Consider the following 22,043-nt stretch of genomic DNA (forward strand, 5'->3'; position numbering starts at 1 on the left):
GTAGAGAATCTGCCCAAATTATCTGTATAACTAGCAGAGTAAAAGAGGCTGCTTTCTATCTACTTGATGAAATTCACAAAGGAGAATATTTTAGCCTCCCATTTCTGGGTGCAGTTTGCACTCACAAAATAAAATGCAAGAACAAATGAGTATCTGCATCTGTTCGTGATTTGTGCCTTCAGTCAAGTACTGCAGTTAGAGGGACAAATACCAGATATGTGAACAGCAGGGGCAAAAATACAGGAACAAATCCTACCTGCAAAAGGAGATGGGCTGCCCACCCTTCTGAAAATATTCCCTAAAACGTATAAACATTAATGAAGAAAAAGAAATGGAGGGCCAAATTCTGCCTTCAGGTAACATGCACAGCTGCCAGGGAAGTTAATGTGAGTGGTGCATTTGCATCAGAATGTATAATTATCTGAACACAGACATGAATTTTCAGTTAATTCTGGGCTTAAAATAAACTTTCCTTATTTGAGCCACTGAGGCATGTTGATGGGTGAAATTCATCATTGTACATAGGTCCTGCCCAAGCCAGATGTGCCACTTAAATCCTATTTTGAGGGCTTATATAGGAGAATTTCATGTTAAAGGAGTCTGCATTTCTCTGCCATTAGTGCAACTGTAGTTCAGATCTTTATAGGAAACACTTTTATTCATATTCCAACTAACAATTGCTCAGATATGGGACTGCAGGTGCAGCAAATTGGAGAGGGTGCAGAAAAGAGCCACAAACATTATTCAAGGGCTGGAGAAAACGCCTTACAGTGAGAGACCTGAAGAGCTCAATTTTTTTAGCATATCAAAAACAAGCTTGAGAGGCAACTTGGTTACAATGTATAGTTCCCAGTATTTCCCCGCCCCCCATTAAGGTACTTAAAGGCTCTTTAACTGAGCAGAGAAAGGCATAACAAGAATGAATGCTTGGAACCTGAAGCCAGACAAATTCACATTAGAAATAGGGCACAAATTTTTAACAGTGTAGCTGATTAACCACTGGGACAAACTACTAAGGAAAGTGATGGCTTCTCTATCTCTTGATGTCTTTCTGGAAGATACGTTTTAGTCAAACACCAATTACTGGGGTCAATATAGGCGTAACTGGCTGTGATATACAGGAGGTCAGATTAGATGATCTAATGGTTCCTTCTGATCTTAGAGTCTATGTATGAAGCTGTGAGCAGGGTTCTGGCCAATGCATGCACTCATCTGGCTCAATTCCATTGAGGAACTAAAGTTTTCATGACCAGATGGAAGGAACCAATGAAATAAATAAAAAAAAACAATGGCATCAAAGAAAGAGGCCAGGTTATAAATCAGAGCAGGGACAGCGGAAAAACCTGAGCAAAACAGACACAATTAACAACTAATAGATTACAAAAATGAAAGGAAGAAATTAACATGAGACATACTTTTGAAGAGAAAAAGAAATGCAACATCAAAGGGGGAAAAGAGAGGTTCAATTGGAAATGAAAGGCAAGCAGAAGCGAATCAAGGGAGAATGAAATGACTAAAAAAAAATATTAATACAAATAGGGGCTGATCACACTCAATCTTTCCCCCATAATCAGTCCTACTGACTTCCAGTAGCTATGACTACTCATGTAAGTATGTGCAGGTTAGGTTCATAGTTTTCAGTCATTTGTATCTATAGAAATGTATTAGTGACCCAGCCCAGCCCTGTAAATCATTACTCACGTGACTAGACCTTACTCACTGGGACTGTTCAAATGAGGTCATTGGAACTCCCTGAGTTACTACGAGCTTGTCTGCACTGCACTGTTAGCTCGAGGTATAACTTGAATGTTGCCCTAAACCTAACTCCCATGCACATACAAAAATATCTAGCTTGAATTAAGTGGTGCTTTAAACTCTGGCTAGTAGGACTCTGTGGTGAGGTCAGCGCTAAACCACTGTCTGTGGCTGATTCATCTAGTTTACCTCATGGTAAAACTAAAGTGCCTTATCTTCACTGTGTCTTTACCTTGGGATAGCTCATGTGTTTTAGCTTCCTGAGGTAAAAACATATCTTTTCTTACCAGTGAAGATGGGAACTTAGTCATTTTACTCTGCAACTTCTCTTTTTCAAACTATATCTCAGGACCAGCAAGATATAGAGCAAGGGTGGCCACATCACAGCTTGCAAACCGCATGCAGCTCTTTCTCAGTTACTGTGGCTCGTGGAGCCATCCCCCCACCCCTATTCTCTGCCTACCAGACTGGGAGTAGGGAGTTGAGGGCCTCTGCCCTGCGGTGGGGTGGTGGGGCTTGGGGCTTCTGCCCAGCAGGGAGGGGGATGCCTGCTGGGGCTTGGGGCTTCAACCCCTAGACCCAGCAGGTGCTCCCCTCCACCTTGCAGGGCTGAAGCCTCTAGACCCGGCAGGTGCTCCCCCCAGCCCCACAGGGCAGAAGCCCCTAGTCCTAGCAGGCACACCCAGCTCTCAAACTTCTGAAGATTATCGTATGTAGCGCAGAACGTCAGTAAGTTTGGCCACCCCTGATATAGAGCCTAGTCCTGTAAACTCTTACACCCAAGTAATCCTTTGAGTGAGAATGGATTTGTAGAACTGAGCTTTATGATTTAAGATTACTTTTACAAGCAGGATTTGCATTTAGGGTTTGTAGGATTATGTTATGACATTTTAATACACATAGTTAAATAATTAGCTGTCTATTGAGTAAGCAGACAATATGATGGTACATTATACTGACACTAGCTGGGACATCTCATCAGTAGGCATTTGCAATTATGTTTATTTTCTTACCTCCTGTGTGCCTGCTTCTGGGTTGGTCATTGCAATCACTGAGAAATCCCCATATCGGTCTCCATTGGCATCGATGGATACCTGCCCTGCAATGCCTAGGGAATGGCATGTAAGGAATTAGAAAATTAATTAGCTAAAATGTTGGACTCTTCCAAGGAAAACAAAACTATGAGTGGACAGATTTTTACCGACTGATACTTGACAGGAAATCTCATCAGTCTCACAGCACTTTTATTGGCATTCCAGAAGAAATTGTAATTTCATCTCAGCGTCTGCATTCCGAAATGCTTAACATTTCTCCTTTTGAAATATAAAATATGTGAGCCTGTTTGGGGAATATGTGCGAAAAATGTAATCCAGAAACTCAGAGCACTGGAATAAAAATAAAAATGCATTTCATTCAAATTAATTTACATAGGGCCTTGTCCTGAAATAGATAACAAAGCCCAAGTAAAAACACACAAGCTTATGTGAAGCTGAGAACTAATGAAACAGAGACCAAGGCCAGAGTCAGCAGCTCCGACATGTGGTACATGTGTGGAGCTGGTTTATTGCTGTTCTCACTGGATATGATGTGGGGGGATAATGGATATAGCTGCTTTACTGTGGGCTGAATCCTGCCCTCAGATTCCATCATCTTCACTGGGGCTGAAAAATTTGATCCTGAAAGGGCAGGTTTACTCTGACAGGCTCCAGTTCAGTAAAGCACTTAATGCATATACCTCAGTCTCACTGTCAAGCTTAAAAGTATGTTTAAGTGCTTTGCAGAATTGGGGCCATATTTCCTTTCTTCTCTATGTTACACGTAGAGCTCAAGGGCATTATTAAACATTCACTGAAGTCAATGAGACCCTTCCCATAGAATTCAATGGCACTGAATTATGCACCCCCCACCCAAGAATATACTGTGTGGGTCTGACAAACCCACAGCTCATATAGACTTAAATAACAGTTTTGGGTAATCAGCCCTTCTTAAGGTCAAGGCTCTATACAAATTCTCTACATGAAATTGGGTTCAATTCCTATTTATTTCAATATTTCTAGTTACAGCTTTGAGAGACTCATAAAACACTCGTCGTCAGTTTCTCAAGTCTTCACCATGGCACCTGCCCTCAGTGACTAATCTCCAGTGAAATGTAGGGTCAGTTCATTCATTGGTGTAAATTGATGGAGCTCTACTGAAGACCATGGTTCTATTCCAGTTTACATCCCTGGGGCTCTGGCTCAGAATGCATACAGAAACAGCCACACACATTTCTGTCAAAGATACTGTAGAACTTTGCGAATACACACTCATGACTGGGAAACTCTGTGCCAAATCCTGAAATTCTTAATGAGTTTTTAATTCAGGTTTAACTCCGGGAACAACTCCACTAAAGTCACTGGGCCTGATTCTTCTCTGACCCCAATCTTACAGCAATTTGCCTTCACTGATTTCAGTGGAGTTACTCCTGAGTTATAGCAGTATAAGCAAGAGCAGATCAGGCCCACTCGGACTTTTCCCTGACTGAGCAAAAAAGTGAGCAAGGGTGTCATGATTTGACCCTGGTGAATGACTGAATTTAGCAACTTTGGCAGATTTAGGCTCTTACTGAGTAGTCCCACTGAAATCAGGGGACCTTCTTGTGGAGTAAGGTGCCATGAATAAAGCTGGCAGAATCAGGCTGACAGTCAACAAACCCAATAATAAAACAGGATAATGCAACACATAGTGCACTGTGATCGTTTATTTTGTCAGCTTTCCTGTAGTTTAATGATTATGGATAATATGTCCCAGTATACTAGTACATGTAATGTGGCAGAGTTTGTGAAAACAATGGAATCATAAGAACACAAGACCTCTCTCCAGTGCCAATTTTTTGCCGAGGGGTGGGCAGAGAACAGGGCAAGAACAAAGCAAAGGGCACAGTTAGCAAGGTTCTAGTGTAGCTCTTCTTCTTCTTCTTCTTCAGTGTGGGGATGAAGACCATGGGCCTGATTCTTTACTGCACTGTGCAAAGTGAATGCACATCAGAATGGTAGCCCTTTACACCCATGCCACAGAGACGATTACGCAAAGTGCAGGGGAGTGGAGAATCAGGTCCCAAGGTGCAATTACAAACCAGGAGAGAGACTTCAGCTACCCAGTACCAGAACGTACATTTTTCTCAACAAACCTAATCTTCCCAAATGCTCAATGAGCTAAAATGCTTCACCTTTGCTCTTTTCCTATTAAAATGGAATGACCTCAGGAAAGATTAATGCGAGTTTAATCTTAGGCCTACTGAGTATTAACCAAACTGTTTACAACCAAATGACTGCCTGTAGATGTAATGGTACAGTAGCCAAACAATCACAAATTTGTGTTACTATCCTGGACTGAAGGATTAAGGAGTGAGCACAACCAAATCGCAATAGCAACACTCAGAGGCCACTACCAACTTGTCTGGCACGGCAAGGCTGGCTCCCAGAATTGAAAGGAAGTGTTTACTGGAACAGAAAGCTTACTGACTCAGGAAGCCAAGACCATCTGGCCTGAAGTCATTAATAGAGCTAGTCAAAACTTGGAAAATCTGAAATTTTCTTTCATCCTGAATTGTAATGAAAAGTTGAAAATAGCCTGCAGAACAAAATTTTTTGAAATTTTGATCTGGATATATGGAAGCGCTTTGTTTTGACGTGATAAGACTATCAAAACATTAATATAATTTATTTTTTTTAAATCAGCATTTCTAATGGAAAACTGTTTCATTGGCGAATTTTTGACCAGTTCTAGTCCATATCCCTCTCCTGAAGCATACCATTGACTGGCTCTCCCCTGCCCCAACCTATGCAGAGGGGAGGAAATGCACAAATGTTTCTTTAGCAGCTATTAATAGCCAATTGGATTCCTGACTGGACACCTGTCTGATATGGACCAGAATGTACTGTGGAGAAAAGGTGCCCAGGCTGTTAGAAATCTAAATGGCAACAACTATGTTTTCAATGATCCGTGTGTAGAATTTCAGGTGCAATATAAGGCCCCATCCTGCAATGGACTCTGCATGGATGGTCCCCTGGCTCCCGCATAGAGCCCCACTGACCATGGTAGGGCTCCCCACAAGGACAGGAGCCTGCTTGCACGGTTCTCCTTGTAGGATTGGCTCCTAAGAGGCCAACATCAGGCCCATAATGAATAAATATTTGTCCAGCGAAGTACTGGGATGGTGAGGAGTGTGTGTGTGGGGGTCTTGTCTTATGCTCCTGACAGCTCAGTGTTAAGCCTGAATTTTCAAAATAGCTATGATAAGAGAGAGGTTGCTCAGCAACACAGAACTGTTTTTTACCAGTGAGGAAAGAGAACCTTCTTTTCTCTTCGCTGATTTTATGAGTAAAGCAGCTCAGGACGCTATTGTTCAGCCTGGCAGTCCCATTGGTTGGAGCACATATCTCTATACGAAACTTGCAAGGACGCACCATAGCTTGGCATGTTCTTGGAGGACTCTAGCATAAAATTATGGGTCATAAGATGGACATTTTGGGCTGGATTCTCTGTTCAGAGAGGCTGCTGTAAAAGGAATCTCATGACAGAGGGGAATCCCCTGGGTGTAGAGTGCTGTGAGGTGCCATGATTTGGAGGGGATGGAGCAGGTTATACAGCACTGTACCCGATCCTCACCTAGTGCAGTGGTGCCTGTGGGACTGCTTCAGCTGCATAATTCAGAGTAGTCACCAGGCTGCTTTAAATTACACTGGGGATCATATTGGCCTTTGGTCAACCCAGGATCAGGGGAACAGAAAGGTGGCTTGGAGTCACCTGCCCCTTCACTTCTCCTCAGCTCTGCCCGGTGTATACTCATTGCAGCTGAGCATCTGGCCCATTATGTCTTTCATAGCTGTTATATTTCTGAGTTAATTGTTCGTTTCTTATGTAAGGGAAATATTTTCTTTCTCAAGTACTTCCACTGGAAATCTTGGTAATCTAACACTGAAAGATTAATGTAAGAAATGATATGTGGGTCTGGTGATGTCACACAGCTCGGTTTCTTTACTGAGGCCCCTACTCTGCAAAAACTTAAGCACATGCATAACTACATCAACGGGAGGGACTACTCACATGTTTAAAGTTACGCATCTGCTGAAGTCTCTGTAGACTCAGGGCGTAAGGGATTAGGCCCAGAAAGCCACAGTCCTCTTTGGTTACTGTATCTCAGATAACAAACAAAGCTCTTAAAAGGAAGGGAAGAAAAACCTTCCAATGCTCAAAACAGCATCGGCGACAAAGGAAAAATTGGCACCGGTGTGCTTTTATCGAATCCAGCTTGTTAAGATAAAAACGCTAAATGGAAAAAATGAAGCAAGCTCAAGAGCTAGTAGATGCACATGAAGTAAGACAAGCTGCTGTAATCTTTTCAAAAACAAAGGAGCCTGAGAAAGTTATTGGCATTTCTTTAGAACCCTAATGAGGGTCATTAAATTATTAGGAGTTCCTTTGGGCAGAATAATACCTAAAGGGATGTTATGAAAAATGTTCCAAGTGGTGAATTATTTGATCTTTAAAAATGCAGTGTGTATATTTGAAGAGCATATAGTCGGACTATTTTTTAACCTCTTGTGTCCTGGTCCCTAAGCGGCACACACAGTAATAGCCTGAGTTGTAATGATACTGATATAATCCAGTATTCCAACTAGCAGACACCTACCTTCATATGTCCTGTTCCGTGTCTGATGTACAATTTTATCCCCATCCTTCTTGCTAAAGCCATATTTTAGGACTTCACGCAAAGCCAGAGCATAGAGAAGAATGGCATCATGGAATCCTTCCACAAACATGTTAACCTAAGAACAAGACAATATTCATCTTTAAGCCATCTATGAAAAAATATTTATCTTTACAAAGGCTCAAACCCTGGATCAGGGAGACCAGGCTTGGCCCAAATTGATTAATATTAGGGAACGTCTACAGAATAATCGAAAGAACCCATTTTCTGGTTCTGAATCTTTGTTTCAAATTAAAACAGAGAATTTTGCAACTTGTAATATTTAATGGAAAACCACTAACTGGTTTTTTTGGTGTGTTTTTTTTTACTCTCAGCAAATCTGGCATTCAAATGGTGCTTCATTATCACATCTAAACAATGTTACAGAGGGGAAACTCACTGTACCACAGTTCATGTGCCAATCTGCGTATAAACTGTGCAGCTGATCCTTTGAGATGCTGAGTACCTTCTATAAGGTGCTGAGCATCCTCATCCTCATTAGCCTGAGGGCCCTCATCATCTTGCAGGACCGTTCTCTTACATCATCTTCTGTATTCAGGCCAGATTCTGCAGCCCTTGGCTGGGTAGCATTTACACCCCTAGTTCATAGGCTTACTAGACTAGTAGAGCTGGATCAATAGTTTAATGCAGACATGCGCCTGTTCCAAAACCCCAGGAGAGCACATCTGGTTAATTGTCTGTTTTACACAGCACACTTCATTGGATATGAAAATATCCTCTCCCCATTATGTTTATGGAGAGAGGAAGTTTTTCTGACTTTGCTGACAGATTTGTTTGTTTAATGATTACTCCCCTCCATTTCTGCTGATTCTGGATCTTGCTCAACAGACCATCTCTCCGCTAGCAAATGAACAACAGAGCAAGCTGTTTACCCTGTACTATGTAACGTTCTCTGGAGTTGCCAGAAAACTAGTTTCCCATCTTTTACATCTGTTTCAGTAAATGGCATGAGCTAAATGAAATGTCATTTTCCAGTACAAATACAAAAAGTAAATACTATATTGTAAACCAGCACTGCCCTTCAATGAGAGCAAATGTGATTTCACATTAGAGCTACACTTACACTGATCTCCCACTGATCTCCACAACACTTATGAACAGAGCAGTGCAAAAAACTGGTAGGTTTGGTTCACAGTAGGGTGGCAAATTTAAAATAAGTCTTTTTAGGTGCTAGATCTGAAATCTTATTTTTTTCTCAAGTTCTGGGTTCAAACTGAAAATTCAAACTCAGTTGATGCCAGCTAAGTTTGCCTGATGTGAGATCAAAACCTAGACTTGAGAGTGGGTGGCAAAGTTCAGTGCTGGATCCAAACTTCCTCAAAATTCAGGGAGGTTGGAGCTGGGGATTTTGGTTCAGCGCCTGGTAGGGAGACGGACCACACATGAACTCACATTTGGGTTCATTTTCCCCCAAAATCTGGGGTGTTCAGTTCTGAGGTTTTGGTTCAGGTCTATTTCAAGTTGAAACAATGTGAAACACCCAGTTTTCATATTGATTCTAAAGCATGAATTCCTACCTGGCATCTGTGGAGAAGGAAGGGGTTTGCTGAAAACCTTCCCCCCCAAAACTGGAAAAAGTTCACCCAAGGTTGACCTTCAACTAAAATTTGTGCCAAACCCACTGAACCTGAAATGATTTGGGCCTGATCCTGGCTCCCACTGAAGTCAATGAAAGTGTTGCCATTGACTTCAATAAGATCAGGCTCCAAAATATCAACTAAACCCAAATCTCAATCAATTTTGCTTGCTTTCCTGGAAGTGATATGCAATACATGGAAGTTACTTTATGCACCTGATTAAGAAGTGATAAAAAAGACCAGACTGTGGGGGTATCGTTGGAACAATTTTTATAGTGGGGGTGCTGAAAGCCATTGAACAAAACTCTAAACCCTGTATATGATGGAAACCACTTCAAGCCAGAGGGTGTGGGAGCACCCCTAGTTCCAGCACCCCTGAGAGTGTGTCTGTATAATGGTTTCAGAGTGGTAGCCGTGTTAATCTGTATCAGCAAAAACAACAAGGAGTCCTTGTGGCACCTTAGAGACTAACAAATTTATCTGGACATAAGCTTTCGTGGGCTAAAACCTACTTCGTCAGATGCATGGAGTGGAAAATACAGTAAGCAGCATATATATTACAGCACATAAAAAGATGGGAGTTGCCTTACCAAGTCGGGGGTCAGTGCTAACAAGGCCATTTCAATTAAGATGGAAGTGGCCTATTCTCAACAGTTAACAAAAAGGGGTCAATATTAACAGAGGGAAAATTACCTTTGTAGTGCTAACGAGGCCAGTGCAATCAAGGTGGACATCGCCCATTCCCAACAGTTGACAAGAAGGTGTGAGAATCAGCAGAGGGAAAATTACTTTTTGTAGTGACCCATCCACTCCCAGTCTTTATTCAGGCCTAATTTGATGGTGTCCAGTTTGCAAATTAATTCCAGTTCTGCAGTATACTGTACACATACTGTATATATACAGTTCTGTATACTGAATATGCAGTATGCCAATCATGCCCACTAGAGCATGGGCACAACTCACACTGACTTCCATGGGAGTTTCACGTATATAGTGGAGCTCAGCACAAGGCTCAATTCATGTCAGTGAGCGATGCTTCTTTACTTCCACCCTTTAACTGTCTTATTTGTTTAGCTACTAAGTTCTTCAGGGCCTCGACTGACTCCTACTATCTCTGTGTACATAGAGTGACAATACGATGGGGCCTCTGGGTACTACAGCCCTACAAATCAATAATATTAGCAAATTCAGTGCTGAAGTGAAGCTCCTGCAATCTCAGCTGAGCCATCTCAGCTGAGCCCCGTGCAGAAGCTGTTGTAGCACTTTTCCTACATAGAAAGGGCTCAATTTTACCATTAAGTCAATGTCATGGAGCAGAAGTGCTATGCCCAGCAGCCACACCAACAAGAGTTTGACTTCTAATATGTGCCAGAGCATCCTTGTGTGCAGGGTGCATGTGCTCACTGCACTACCCCTTTTAGGAGAGGACCATGTGTGCACCCCTGTGTCTCACTTGCTCTGCTGGCCAGCGTGAGCAATGTAGCCATAGTTGTATCTCTTGACAGCTCCCTGCGCAAGAGAGTCCTGGAGCTACAATTGGGGCTAGCCTCCGCACGGGTATAGCATGCTGGAGGATAGAAGGAGACACCCATGTGCACTCATGCTAGGACCAAATTCAATCTACAATCTGGCCCCCAATTTTTGTGCTCAATATAAATAAAAAAAAACGTAACAATGGAAAGAAACAGCTAGTGAAAGGAAGATGACTTTGAACTCAGTGGGACCACTTGTGTGAGTCAGTGCTCACCAATGTGAATAAAGTTTGCACCATGTAGCCCTGTTCTCCCCTGTATCTCTCAGTATATCTTATCTTATAGGTGCCTGAATCTTAGATTGCAGGGACTGCCTTTACGTTTCTGTTCTTCCGAAAGCAACAGTGCTTAGCAAATGACTACATAATAATAAATAATAACACCACCAGCTGATGTAGTGAATTACATTAGGAGCCTAGATTCAAATATGGATCCCATTGTAAGGCAATACGGCTTAAGCTGTACATGTGTTCCTCTCCTGTAAGCAATTGCTCACATCTCAAAACCACAACACATCCTGGCTTGGTGCACAATAATTCACAGTGAATTATCTTTTCAGCCACAAGGAGGGTGGTCCCATTCACTCACAGTTTAGTTATATTGGGAAAGTGCCTGCCGGGGCTGCAACTAGCCAATGAGCAAGCAAAGATTTCACTCTTCTTGACATTTCTGGTGCGCCCCTGCCCGCCTTCCCCAAATATACTACTGTTTAGAAACAATATTTAGTTTACCATTAATTTCATTGCTTTTGAACAGCTCAAAATCCGAATAAATAAAGTTCTGTTCAGCCTCTCGTAGTTGTAGCTGGACATATACAATGCCAAAAGATAACAACATGTAGCCAGTTAAGTAAATAGCTGTTACATAGATAATAAAGAATTACATAGTCGATTGGCTGTGTTAAGATAATCAAGCTCCTTGTTATGTAGCTACACAGAAGACATTCTTTCGTCCTTAAGCCAGCTATCTGCAATAAGCATAGTTCATTCATCCTGACTCTGAAGCTCATAGAATCAAAGTTAAAATTTCTCTGACATCTTAACTGGGGCTGCGGATGTTTCTAATTCTAACCTATGCTTCATTTAAAAAGATCCGCCAAATGTTTAGAAAAAGGAGCCAGTGCCACCGAAGCAGCAAACAGTTCATGTGAATGAACCTCAGAAAAATGAAATGCAAAGGTTAAAAGGAAGCCACAGCCTAAAGATCAGGAAGACAAAATTATTTCTACCTTGAGAGACAGCAGACGCTCTCCAGCAGCTGTTTGCATGGAACTGTAGGATCTGTGTGTGGAAAAGCTCACGCTATGACAGTCCCTCATTATATGGATATTGGTTTTTCATGTCGTTTTTTTTTAAACAAACAAACAAAAGAGAGAGTTGGGCAACTCAATAAATCCTGGCCCCACTGAAGTCAGTAGAAGTTTTGCCATTGACTTCAATGAAGCCAGGATTTCTCAACTGGATTTTGGACCATGGTTTCTAGTTTCATTAGGTTCCTGCCCTAACTTCTTATACACCAGCTGTTTGATGGTGCCTATCTTTTCTTAGTGCTCTCCTCATTTCTATTCTACCAGCTGGTTTTAGCATGAGACCTGTCTTATTCTACAACATGCTATTTTACTGTGGCAGATTCTGATGCAAGTGTTCTCTTGTATGTGACATGAACACAACTGGCTTTTCATTCCCAGTGCCCACTAAGAACACTTATAGGGTACCTTTTCATCACACTGGGCTTAATCCAAACAGCCAGAGTTCCTGAAAGCAGTCAGTCTTAAGGGACTGACGATTAATAGTTTTAGTAATGTCTGCTTTAGGCCTGGCAAACCTAACACTGGAAATTCTGCTGGTTTCATGTTTTCCAGTTTAAAAAAATTATTACCCCCATTTATTACCCCCATTTCTAGTGGAAGAGGCACCCCAAACTATGTAGTGCCTTGTGCATTAGTTAGCCCTCACATTAGTCACATAGCACTTTCAAGCACAAATCCTTAAAAGGGAATATGGGATGTTATAAAGCGCTTACAATCTACCTGCCTGTCCTCCTGCTGCACATCTGGATATCCCTATTGCTGTGATATATTTTTTTCTTTTTCACACTAAGGGTGTCACGGGGATGTGTAACAAAGAGCCCTCTTAGGCTGTTCCTCTCTAATGGTTGCATGGTTGCAGCTGAAAGGTATACTGCAAAGGAGAGGACATAGGGATAAGATGAACATGAAGTCACTATTTTGCTATTTAATGACTTTGAGATAATTTCACAGATTGTTCTGAAGGAACTCTGTTGCTGTTATTGGGTACCATTCCATTTGTCTTTGATAACACTCATCCAGTTTCACTTTGTAGCTCTACGGCTGTAACTAGAACTGGGGTTTTTTTGTTTTTGTTTTTTTTGGGGGGGGGGAGACCCTGTAAACACAAAATAATTTTAATATACCATCTGTCATACTAGGCACACTAGTTATGGCTAAGAAGGCACTTTCTTACATACCCCCATTTTCAAGCACATAACTCTTTGAAGCAAAGACCATCTGATCCAAAATATCTCATCTTAGTTCTTAGCCCACACATGAATTGCTTTGGAAACTCTGATATCATTCTCTTTGGCACTGTTTGAGGTATCTGTACATGCAATATATATATATTAAATAACAGTGGCCAAGATATTTAAAAAGACTAGTGATTTTTGGGAGCCCAACTTTAAATACTTTAAAGTGGCCTCATTTTCAGATAGTGGGTCCTCATCAGTTTAAGCCCCTTTATGGTGTCTCAAATTGTGTATCTGAAACTTGAGGCACTCCAAAATCACTAATCTCTTTTGAAAATCTTGATCATTGGTATATTAAAAATGGCCATTTAGAATGATATTGAACTTTCCAGAGCAATGTGTGCTTTTCTTATGTTTATTCAGATGTTATATCATCCAATAGTAGAAGCAAAATTCACTAGCAAAAAATAACACACCCTCCCCTCTCTGTAAGAAGAAAATACATCACTGTGGAAAGGGATAGAAAGTGATGGAATAAATGGACATTCAATGAAATTTATCCAGTGGAGAGTACTATACTTCTGATGAGTTCTTTGTAGGATGCTTAAAGGCAAAATCTGGGTCTCCATAGTAACTAATTGTGCAGTTCAGCAACAGACAGTAATCAAGGAAGAGCCCCATATTTGATAAAAGCTTTTATAAGAACCTCTAATCTTGTAGGTAATAAATAATTCTGCTAGCTAAGATTTAAAAGTGAGAAGCATTAAAGAATGTTGTGCACACTATTTTCTGCTAATTTTTAAAATAAGTGAAAGAGAGAAGCTCCAAACACTGTACATATGCAGGCACAATGGGTCTATCTTAATCTTGGATGCTCCAGTTCTCTCTGTGCCCCACCAATATGTGGCTTGGATGACCTGAGTGACCAGCAGAAAAGACTGCCAGATTTGCTATGCCCCTTTGGTGACAGTCATAAAGGGAGGCGGAGAACCTTCCTGCTCAGACTTCTTTACCACCAATTTCAGATTACACACCCATTGTAGGGTGCAGTGCCCCCTATGTGTAAGATCCAAGAGTGTGCAAAATATGGTCTAAGTGCATAGCCAAAAGTCATAGTCAAATAAATGCACATTCTTCCTTTCATTTTCCCATCCTTCCCCTCTATTCCTCATCTTTTTGCCCTTCGTAGTCATGTTTCATTATAAAAAATAATCCTCCAAGGAAATTAAATGCAAAAGCTACATCAGTGCTACACTATGGTTGTGATTTTTACATGCTCAAAAGTCGGGCAATTCAAAGTTATGGATCCCCCAACAAGCTATAGTGTGACCACACTGTACATATACACTAAGGCATTAATGTTAACAGCATGTACAGCAATACAAAATGTTACTTATGTGGAAGACTGCCAAGTTACAGCTACTGGGGACCCATAACTCTCCATATCCTGATTGCTCTATGTATAGCAAAGTGTTTTGCATTTAGAATTGCCCAGTACTGAGCCTCCCTATTATATATTAAAGCGCTTACAAGCCATGGAGCATTTTAGTGATGGGGAAGGATCTAGGCATCAGCCTCACTCAAGCTATGTGAAATGGCTAACATTTTCAAACTCGAGTGCCTAATGTATGGGCAAAGACTATGAACTAGCTAATCAATTCATGCATACAGGAGTTAACAGGGAAACGTCCACTAAAAGAGAGCTGAGCTCCAGTTTCAGATCTGGATGTCAAGCCTCCTCAAAGATTAAGTGCGTTCAGAAAAAAGCACTTGGATTTAGCCATAAAGCTGTCACTAATATTTTGTGTCTTGGTACTGTCTAAGTTGGCAGGAACACGGCCAGTTGCCTAAGCCTGCACGTTCACTGGGATACTGGAAGATCAAAAGATCGTGAGGGCAACACAGCAGCCGGAATGGGAGGAACAAGCAGTTAATGTGAGTTGTATGTTTAAATCCACACATGCTGAAAATATACCCCATTCTCTCAGGCAACAAGACTGCTTCCCTAATGGAGTTGGAGCTTAGTGGTTCAAAGAAACAGGAAGAAAAGCAGCCCCTGCTAAGGGAAAGAGGAAAAAATAATAATAGAAAAAAATGCCTAGCGCAGAAAAGGTCATTTCCTTAATATTCAGTTTACCTTTGAAAAAGAACATAGTGCAGGGCATCGTGGATGTAACTAAGGGCAGCATTTAGCCCACAGTGTGTTGAAAGAATGAAATACAGAAATAAATTGGCCAAAGCACTCACTTGTTCACTAGATCAGAACTAGGCAATGGCTTTCTAAAGGATAAACAGCATTCCAAGCCTCACTAGATGTTATGGTATTTTGTTATGTAGTGACTTAGGGCGGCATCCTGCAACCTTCACTCAGGTGAGTAGTACCCACAGAAGTCACTAGGGCTGCTCACCTGAGTAAGCTTGCAGGATGAGGTCCTTAGGGGCTTTATGTAACAGTGAAAGATAGTACAGTGTTATAGAAACATTCATTCATGCACAAGCCCGGCGACAGCAATTCCGGGCTGCAGGGATGTCCCTAGCAGGAGGTGCGGGGTCCAGGGCAAACGTGATGAATCCGTCACTTCCGGCACTGACCCCATCACTTCCGGCACCGACCCCATCACTTCCGGCACCGACTGCACTGGGCTGGCCAATCGCGCCTGCCCGTGGGGCCCCCGCAAAGTGCAGGGCCTGGAGCATTCGCTACATCGCACGTGCCTAGGAGCCCTGTGGCCTGCCCAGGCTATTTAAAAGGGCCCAGGGTTCCCGGGCCCTTTTAAATCATCCAGGCCCCTGGGCAATTACCCTCTTTGGCTCCGCCTGTCGGTGGGCCTGTTCATGCCGAGTTATATGTTTTTCAACATTGATGAAACATCCACTTTATATTTCACACTGAGCAATGGTGTATGTGTTAGTGATAATAAAAGGCATCCTATATTGTGTGTGTAGTTTGATTAGTCTGCCCCAGGATTAGATTAAATTAGATTAACACAAACATAGATTAAAACATTTATTGTAACATGTCAGACTTGTCAGAGAAACAAAGCCCAGGTCATTAACACAGCAAACTCTTAAGGCGCAGCATTCTTTTACCCTTCAGAGGGATGGCTTGTTGTCGGTCATGGGGGTAGGGAGGAGAAGAAATCCCCTCTTCTGTCTCCCCTCCCTTTACTACTATTTGTATTGTAGTAACACTTAGAAACCCCAGTGATGGATCAGGGTACCACTGTGTAAGGCACTGTTCACATATATAGTGAAAAGCTGATCAAAAAGTTTACAATTTAAGTGTAAGTCAAGAGAGAAAAGGTGGATATAAGAACCAGAAGGGGGAGCTCATGGCAACAGTGAGACAACTAAGATGTATTTTGACAGATTTCAGAGTAGCAGCCGGTGTTAGTCTGTATTCGCAAAAAGAAAAGGAGTACTAGTGGCATCCGATGAAGTGAGCTGTAGCTCACGAAAGCTTATGCTCAAATAAACTGGTTAGTCTCTAAGGTGCCACTAGTACTCCTTAACTAAGATGAAGTAAGCAGAGGTCACAGCAAAGCAGCTGCCTAGGCACTGTGGCAGAGATGAGTTTTAAAAAAAGATCCCTGCTCTTAGTGCCACTCCAATATTTACCGGAGGTCTGATCCATTCAGCGACTCCCTCACAACAACAGAAAAGAAAAGAATCTGCCTTTTGGTATTTGCCTTTTCATACCTTCTCCTTGGAGTAGGTGGAGTCAAATGGAAGGGAAGGATGGCTCAGTGTTTACACCACTAGTCTGGGAGGCCCAAGGTCAATCATTTGCTCTGCCACAGACTTCCTGTCTGACCTCGGGCATCTTAATATCTCGGTGCCTCAGTTTCCTATCTGCAGATGAGGCTAAGAGCATGTCCTGACCTCACAGGAGTGCTGTGAGAATAAATATATTAAAGATTGTAAAGTGCTCCAATACTACGTTAATTGGGGGATGTACAAATATCATAGAGAAGTGCTTGTAGTTCCACCTTGGACATCTTTCTATATAAATGGAATTTCAAACAGCACCTCTCCCAGAAAGGGAAGGCTACCCACAATTTCCATTCCTGGGCACATGACGTGCCCAGTGCTCTCCAGGCATAGTTGGAACAAAACATTTTCATCACTGTAACCAAAAGTGATTTCTACTCCACCATATATGGCTGAGCAGGGTCCCAGTACTGAATAGCACTTCAAACACACTATATGACTAATAGTCAATATTCTGACTGGACTGCACTCCATGACATTTACATTTCCTGCAATAAGAGCAATACATATGTAAAGGAAAATGTAACAGCCATGACTGAGTCCCGGGATTTGCTAGCTTCCGCTGATGTACCTCAGCTGCAAAAAGTTAGCTGCAGTGGGGGGTTGCAATGGCAAAAGGCCCTAGCAATCCCTGCTGTTCAGGGGGGTGGGGGGGAACTGGAGCCCCCAAAAGTTGGCAGTGCTGGCCAGGAAGCCCAAGAGATGAGCTGATTTAGCCTCTACTAACTGCTTTTCTATAACTTGGACACAGTTTTAAGATACTCTCCCCCTGGCTAAGCACCTCCTTCCCCAGGGAGGAGATGATGAATATGCTGCCTGCTATCCCCTCCACTAATGTAGCTGCTCTGCTGGCACTGGGACAGGGGTTACCATTTACCCCAGTGGGATGAGGTAAGCCTAGTGATTTGCTATTACTGTTCTTCCTAGACAAAAGGATCATTAATACCAAGTAGCAAGCATATTATCTACAACAAATAGATGTTCTACCTGGAACTTGGTATCAATGAGAGTTCTGCATGTGGATTTAGGGCAGTATTTAACCCACTATAACTAACTCTTTATATGTTTTAATACCATACTTGGGTCAGAACCTGACTAATTGTTCAGTAAAAATTATACTAAAACAAAATTAAAAAACAACACTTGGGTAGTGAGCTATAACAAAATTACACAAATTCCAGAGAATTTAGGGATTCTATCTGGGTAGGTTATTGTCATTTAATAGAGAAAAAATATAAGCACAACATCCCTCTTTATTTATCCCTTCCTCATAATTCAGACTTCATTATACTCAGAGAGATGGTAGGTGGGTTGCATAGGAAGAAAATCTAAGGGAAAAAGGAGTTCAGGAGAGCTGGCAGTTTCTCAAAGCACAATACTAAAGATACAACAGCAAACTATAACAATACAAAGTAAAGACAGGCATAGTAGTAAGAAGCAGATATGGCTCCATCAGGAGTTCTTTAATGATCTGAAAATCAAAATGGAATCCTACAAAAAGTGGAAAATTAAACAAATTGCTAAGGATGAGTACAAAAGAATAGCATAAGCATGCAGGGTAAAAATCAGAAAGGCTAAGGAACAAAATGAGTGAGAACTAGCAGGGGACATAAAAAGCAATAAGAGGAGGTTCTATAACTACATTAGGAGTAAGAGAAAGATGAAGGAAAATATAGGTCCACTACTTAGCAGGAGGAAGAGCTAATAATGGATGACACCAAGCAGGATGAGGTATTTAATGCCTATTTTGCTTCAGTCTTCACTAAAAAGGTTAATTGTGAACAGATGCTGAACACAATTAATATTAACAACAAGAGAGGAGGAACACAAGGCAGAATAAAGAAAGAACATATTAATGAATAATTAGATAAGTTAGATGCATTCAAGTTGGTAGGGCCTGATGAAATTAACCCTAGGATACGTAAGGAATTTGCTGAAGTAGAATCTCAGAACCATTAGCAATTATCCTTGAAAACTCATAGTGGACAGCTGAGGTCCCAGACCACAGGAGAAGAGCAAGCAGAGTACCTATTTTTAAAAAGGGAAACAAAGAGGACCCAGGGAATTATACACCAGTCTACCTAACTTTGATACATGGAAAGATACTGGAACAATTATTAAACAATCAATTTGTAAGTAACTAGAGGCTAAGAGGGTGATAAAGAAAAACCCATGTGGATTTGTCAAGAACAAATCATGCCAAACCAACCTAAGTTTTCTTTTTTGACAGGGTTACTTGCCTAAGTGATGGACAGAAGCAGTAGACATGATATACCTTGATTTTTAGTAAGGCTTTTGACATGGTCCCATGTGACATTCTCATAAGCAAAGTAGGGAAATGCGGCCTAGATGAAAGTGGCAGGAGTCAGGGCCTGCAGCAGAATTAGTCTACTCAGCACTTGTCAGGCCTCAGCTGAAGTAGTGTGTCCTGTTTTGGACCCCACACTTTAAGAAAGATGAAGACAAACTGAAGGGAGTCCAGAGCAGAACTACAAAAATGATAAAAGGCTTAGAAAACCTGAGCTATTAGGACAAGTTTTAAAAAATGAGCATGTTTACTTTTGAGAAAAGAAGACTGAGTGGAGACCTGATAAATCTTCAGGTGTGTTAAGGCTGTTATAAAGGGGACTCTGAATTTTTCTCCATGCCCCATTGAAGGTAGGACAAGAAGTAATCTACTTTATCTTCAGCAAGGAAGATTTAGGTTAGATATTAGGAAATACTTTCAAACTATAAGGATAGTTAACTACTTGAATAAGCTTCCAAAGGAGGTTGTAGAATCCCCATCACTAGAGATTTTTAAGAACAGGTTAGATAATTGCCTGTCAGGGATTGGTTTAGGTTTTCTTGGTCCCGCCTCAGTGTTGGGGGCTGATGACCTCTTGAGGTCCCTTCCAGCCCTACATTTCTATCAGTATTTCTTCCTCATTTTTCATTTGTAATCAAGTGGTTAATTTATTCACCATCATCTAGCTGGCACAGCCACAAGTTGCTCATTTGTCACAATTGTGAATTAAAGTATAGGCCCATTTTCGTTCTAAGATGCAGGATAGCAACACAGTAAAATGCAGAACAGAGTATAGCAGAATGGAAAATGACATACAAGTATGGGGAAGAATCCCTCCAGAACAATAACTATAATGGTTCCGCACTGTTTTATTTATTTATTGCTTACTCTACCTTTTACTAGGGCATTTCTTTGGTCTCATTATCTATAAAATAGCCTTAAATTTCTACTAACTGCCTGCTGCCAACATACCAAACAGCAGGCATCAAAAATATAATCTAAAACTCTTCCTTGAGTTAAGATTAATAAATGCATAAGGGCAATAAGACTCCCTTCAGCAGATTTGGGGCCTGATCCCAAGCCTACTGAAGTCAATGGGAGTCTTTACCACTGACTTCAGTGTGCTCCACACCGAGCCCTTAAGGAAGGAAGTAAATCCCTTGGCTACATACAGCAATTATCAACCACGGATGTGAGGCCCCCTGGGGGGTCGCAAGCAGGGTTCAGGGGGTCTGCCAAGCAGGGCCGGCATTAGACTCACTGGGGCCCAGGGAAGAAAGCAAAAGCCCCACTGGCCCGATCCCTGCCAACCGGGCCTCAAGCTGAATCCTGAGTAGCTTAGCTTTGTGGGGGCCCTGGAGCGTGGGGCCCTGAGCAGCTGCCTTGCTTGCTACCCCCTAATACCAGCCTGGCTTTTACATGCAGAAAAACAGTTGTGGAACGTGTGGGCCATGGAGTTTTTATAGCATTTTAGGGGGGGTGCAGAAAGAAAAAGGTTGAAAACCCCTGCTACATATCACAAGTCTCATTATCCTCCAGAACGTCAGTCAGAGCAGGGGGCTGGGAATCAGAGGAAAAATCCTGGCCCCACTGAAATCAATGGGAATTTTGCCATTAACTTTGATGGGACCAGGATTTCGCCCAGGATTCCTAGCTTTTCTATTCCCAGTTCTCTCTAGCTCTCTTACTGACATATGATATAATCATGTGCACGTTACTTTATCTTTCTGTGGCTTAGTTATTGTAATATTATAGTATAGTGTTTACTTACCACAGAGGTGTTGTCAGGCTTAACTAATCAGTAGCACTGTTTGACACTGGAAATAAATTATTAATTGAATAAATTATTAGATTAATTTTGCCTTTATTCATCAAAGTATTCATTAATATAATTAAAATAGATATAGAGCTGGCCAAATACTTGAAAATATTATAGGTCAAATAATGTTTTCCTGTAAATATGGTGAAATTTACCGAACAATGTATTTAGTCAATAATATTTGACCAACTCTATAAATTAGTATCAATAACAGGTTTTTAGATCTGAGGTGCAAAGTGTAACATTACTGTCAAATGACTATTGAAAGGATTCATAACTAGAAAAAGCGTGTTTGTGACTTAAAGCATGAAGCATTCTTCATATCTTCAAATGTTCAGCTCTTCTTTTAACTAAATCTTTACTGACTCTTGTAATGAAGACTGAGCACAAGCCTATAGTTAGATGTTATATTTCTACCCACATGGGCAAAGTCCTAAGGGAAAAGATTAAGAGGAATATTCTTTTCAGCTGAATGCCAATCCAGCTGAAGAAATTCTTTTGTTTCAAACACATTAGTCTAATCACCTTATTGACAGTCTATGAAGGCAGCATATAATACCTGCTCTGTGAATGTCTACATTTTAATGGTAAGAGGTTTGAATGGCTTATAATGTGATCATTCGTGCATTTTGGCTACAGATGAAAAGTAAGATAAGCTAGTAACTCACAGAATAGCGCTTTTATTAGATCCTAAGTAAAAATTCAAAACTGCAGGAGCAGGCCAGTTCTTTAGAATAATAATTAATCTGAAAATCTAAAAGACTCAGTTACAATTGTTAAGATATGTTAACTGGTTCAAATCAATGCAGGATAGGACAAATTGGGAGGGCACTTTTTGTTAAATGTTTGCCATTCAAACCTTGTACACAACATGTAACACATGTTGGGGTCCTGGACTGCTGATTTTATCACAAAACCAGTTCACCTCATTTGAAATGCTTTATTTTTACATATCTTTTGGGTTGTTTCTAAGTGCTTCTCATGCCAGAATGAGTAAAATCTCCAAATCTGGAGAAAGATCACCATTGGGGAGATGTAGGAATGTTCATACTGAAGTCAACTCTAT

At 41.3% G+C, this 22,043-nt stretch overlaps 1 protein-coding gene across 4 annotated transcripts in view; it reads right to left on the bottom strand.

Moving 5' to 3' along the window:
- NPR3 (natriuretic peptide receptor 3) overlaps nucleotides 1-22,043 on the bottom strand; it is a 60,094-nt gene that overhangs the window by 13,027 nt on the left and 25,024 nt on the right. For all 4 annotated transcript variants that reach the window (XM_043547199.1, XM_027831545.3, XM_027831546.3 and 1 more), the window contains 2 exons: nucleotides 7,430-7,565; nucleotides 2,769-2,863 (listed from right to left, as the gene is read on the bottom strand). In XM_043547199.1, coding sequence (XP_043403134.1) covers nucleotides 2,769-2,863; nucleotides 7,430-7,565 — 231 coding nt within the window. The remainder of the gene's footprint in view (nucleotides 1-2,768; nucleotides 2,864-7,429; nucleotides 7,566-22,043) is intronic.

The sequence above is a fragment of the Chelonia mydas genome, chromosome 5 (assembly GCF_015237465.2).
Source record: "Chelonia mydas isolate rCheMyd1 chromosome 5, rCheMyd1.pri.v2, whole genome shotgun sequence".
Lineage (NCBI taxonomy): Eukaryota > Metazoa > Chordata > Testudines > Cheloniidae > Chelonia > Chelonia mydas.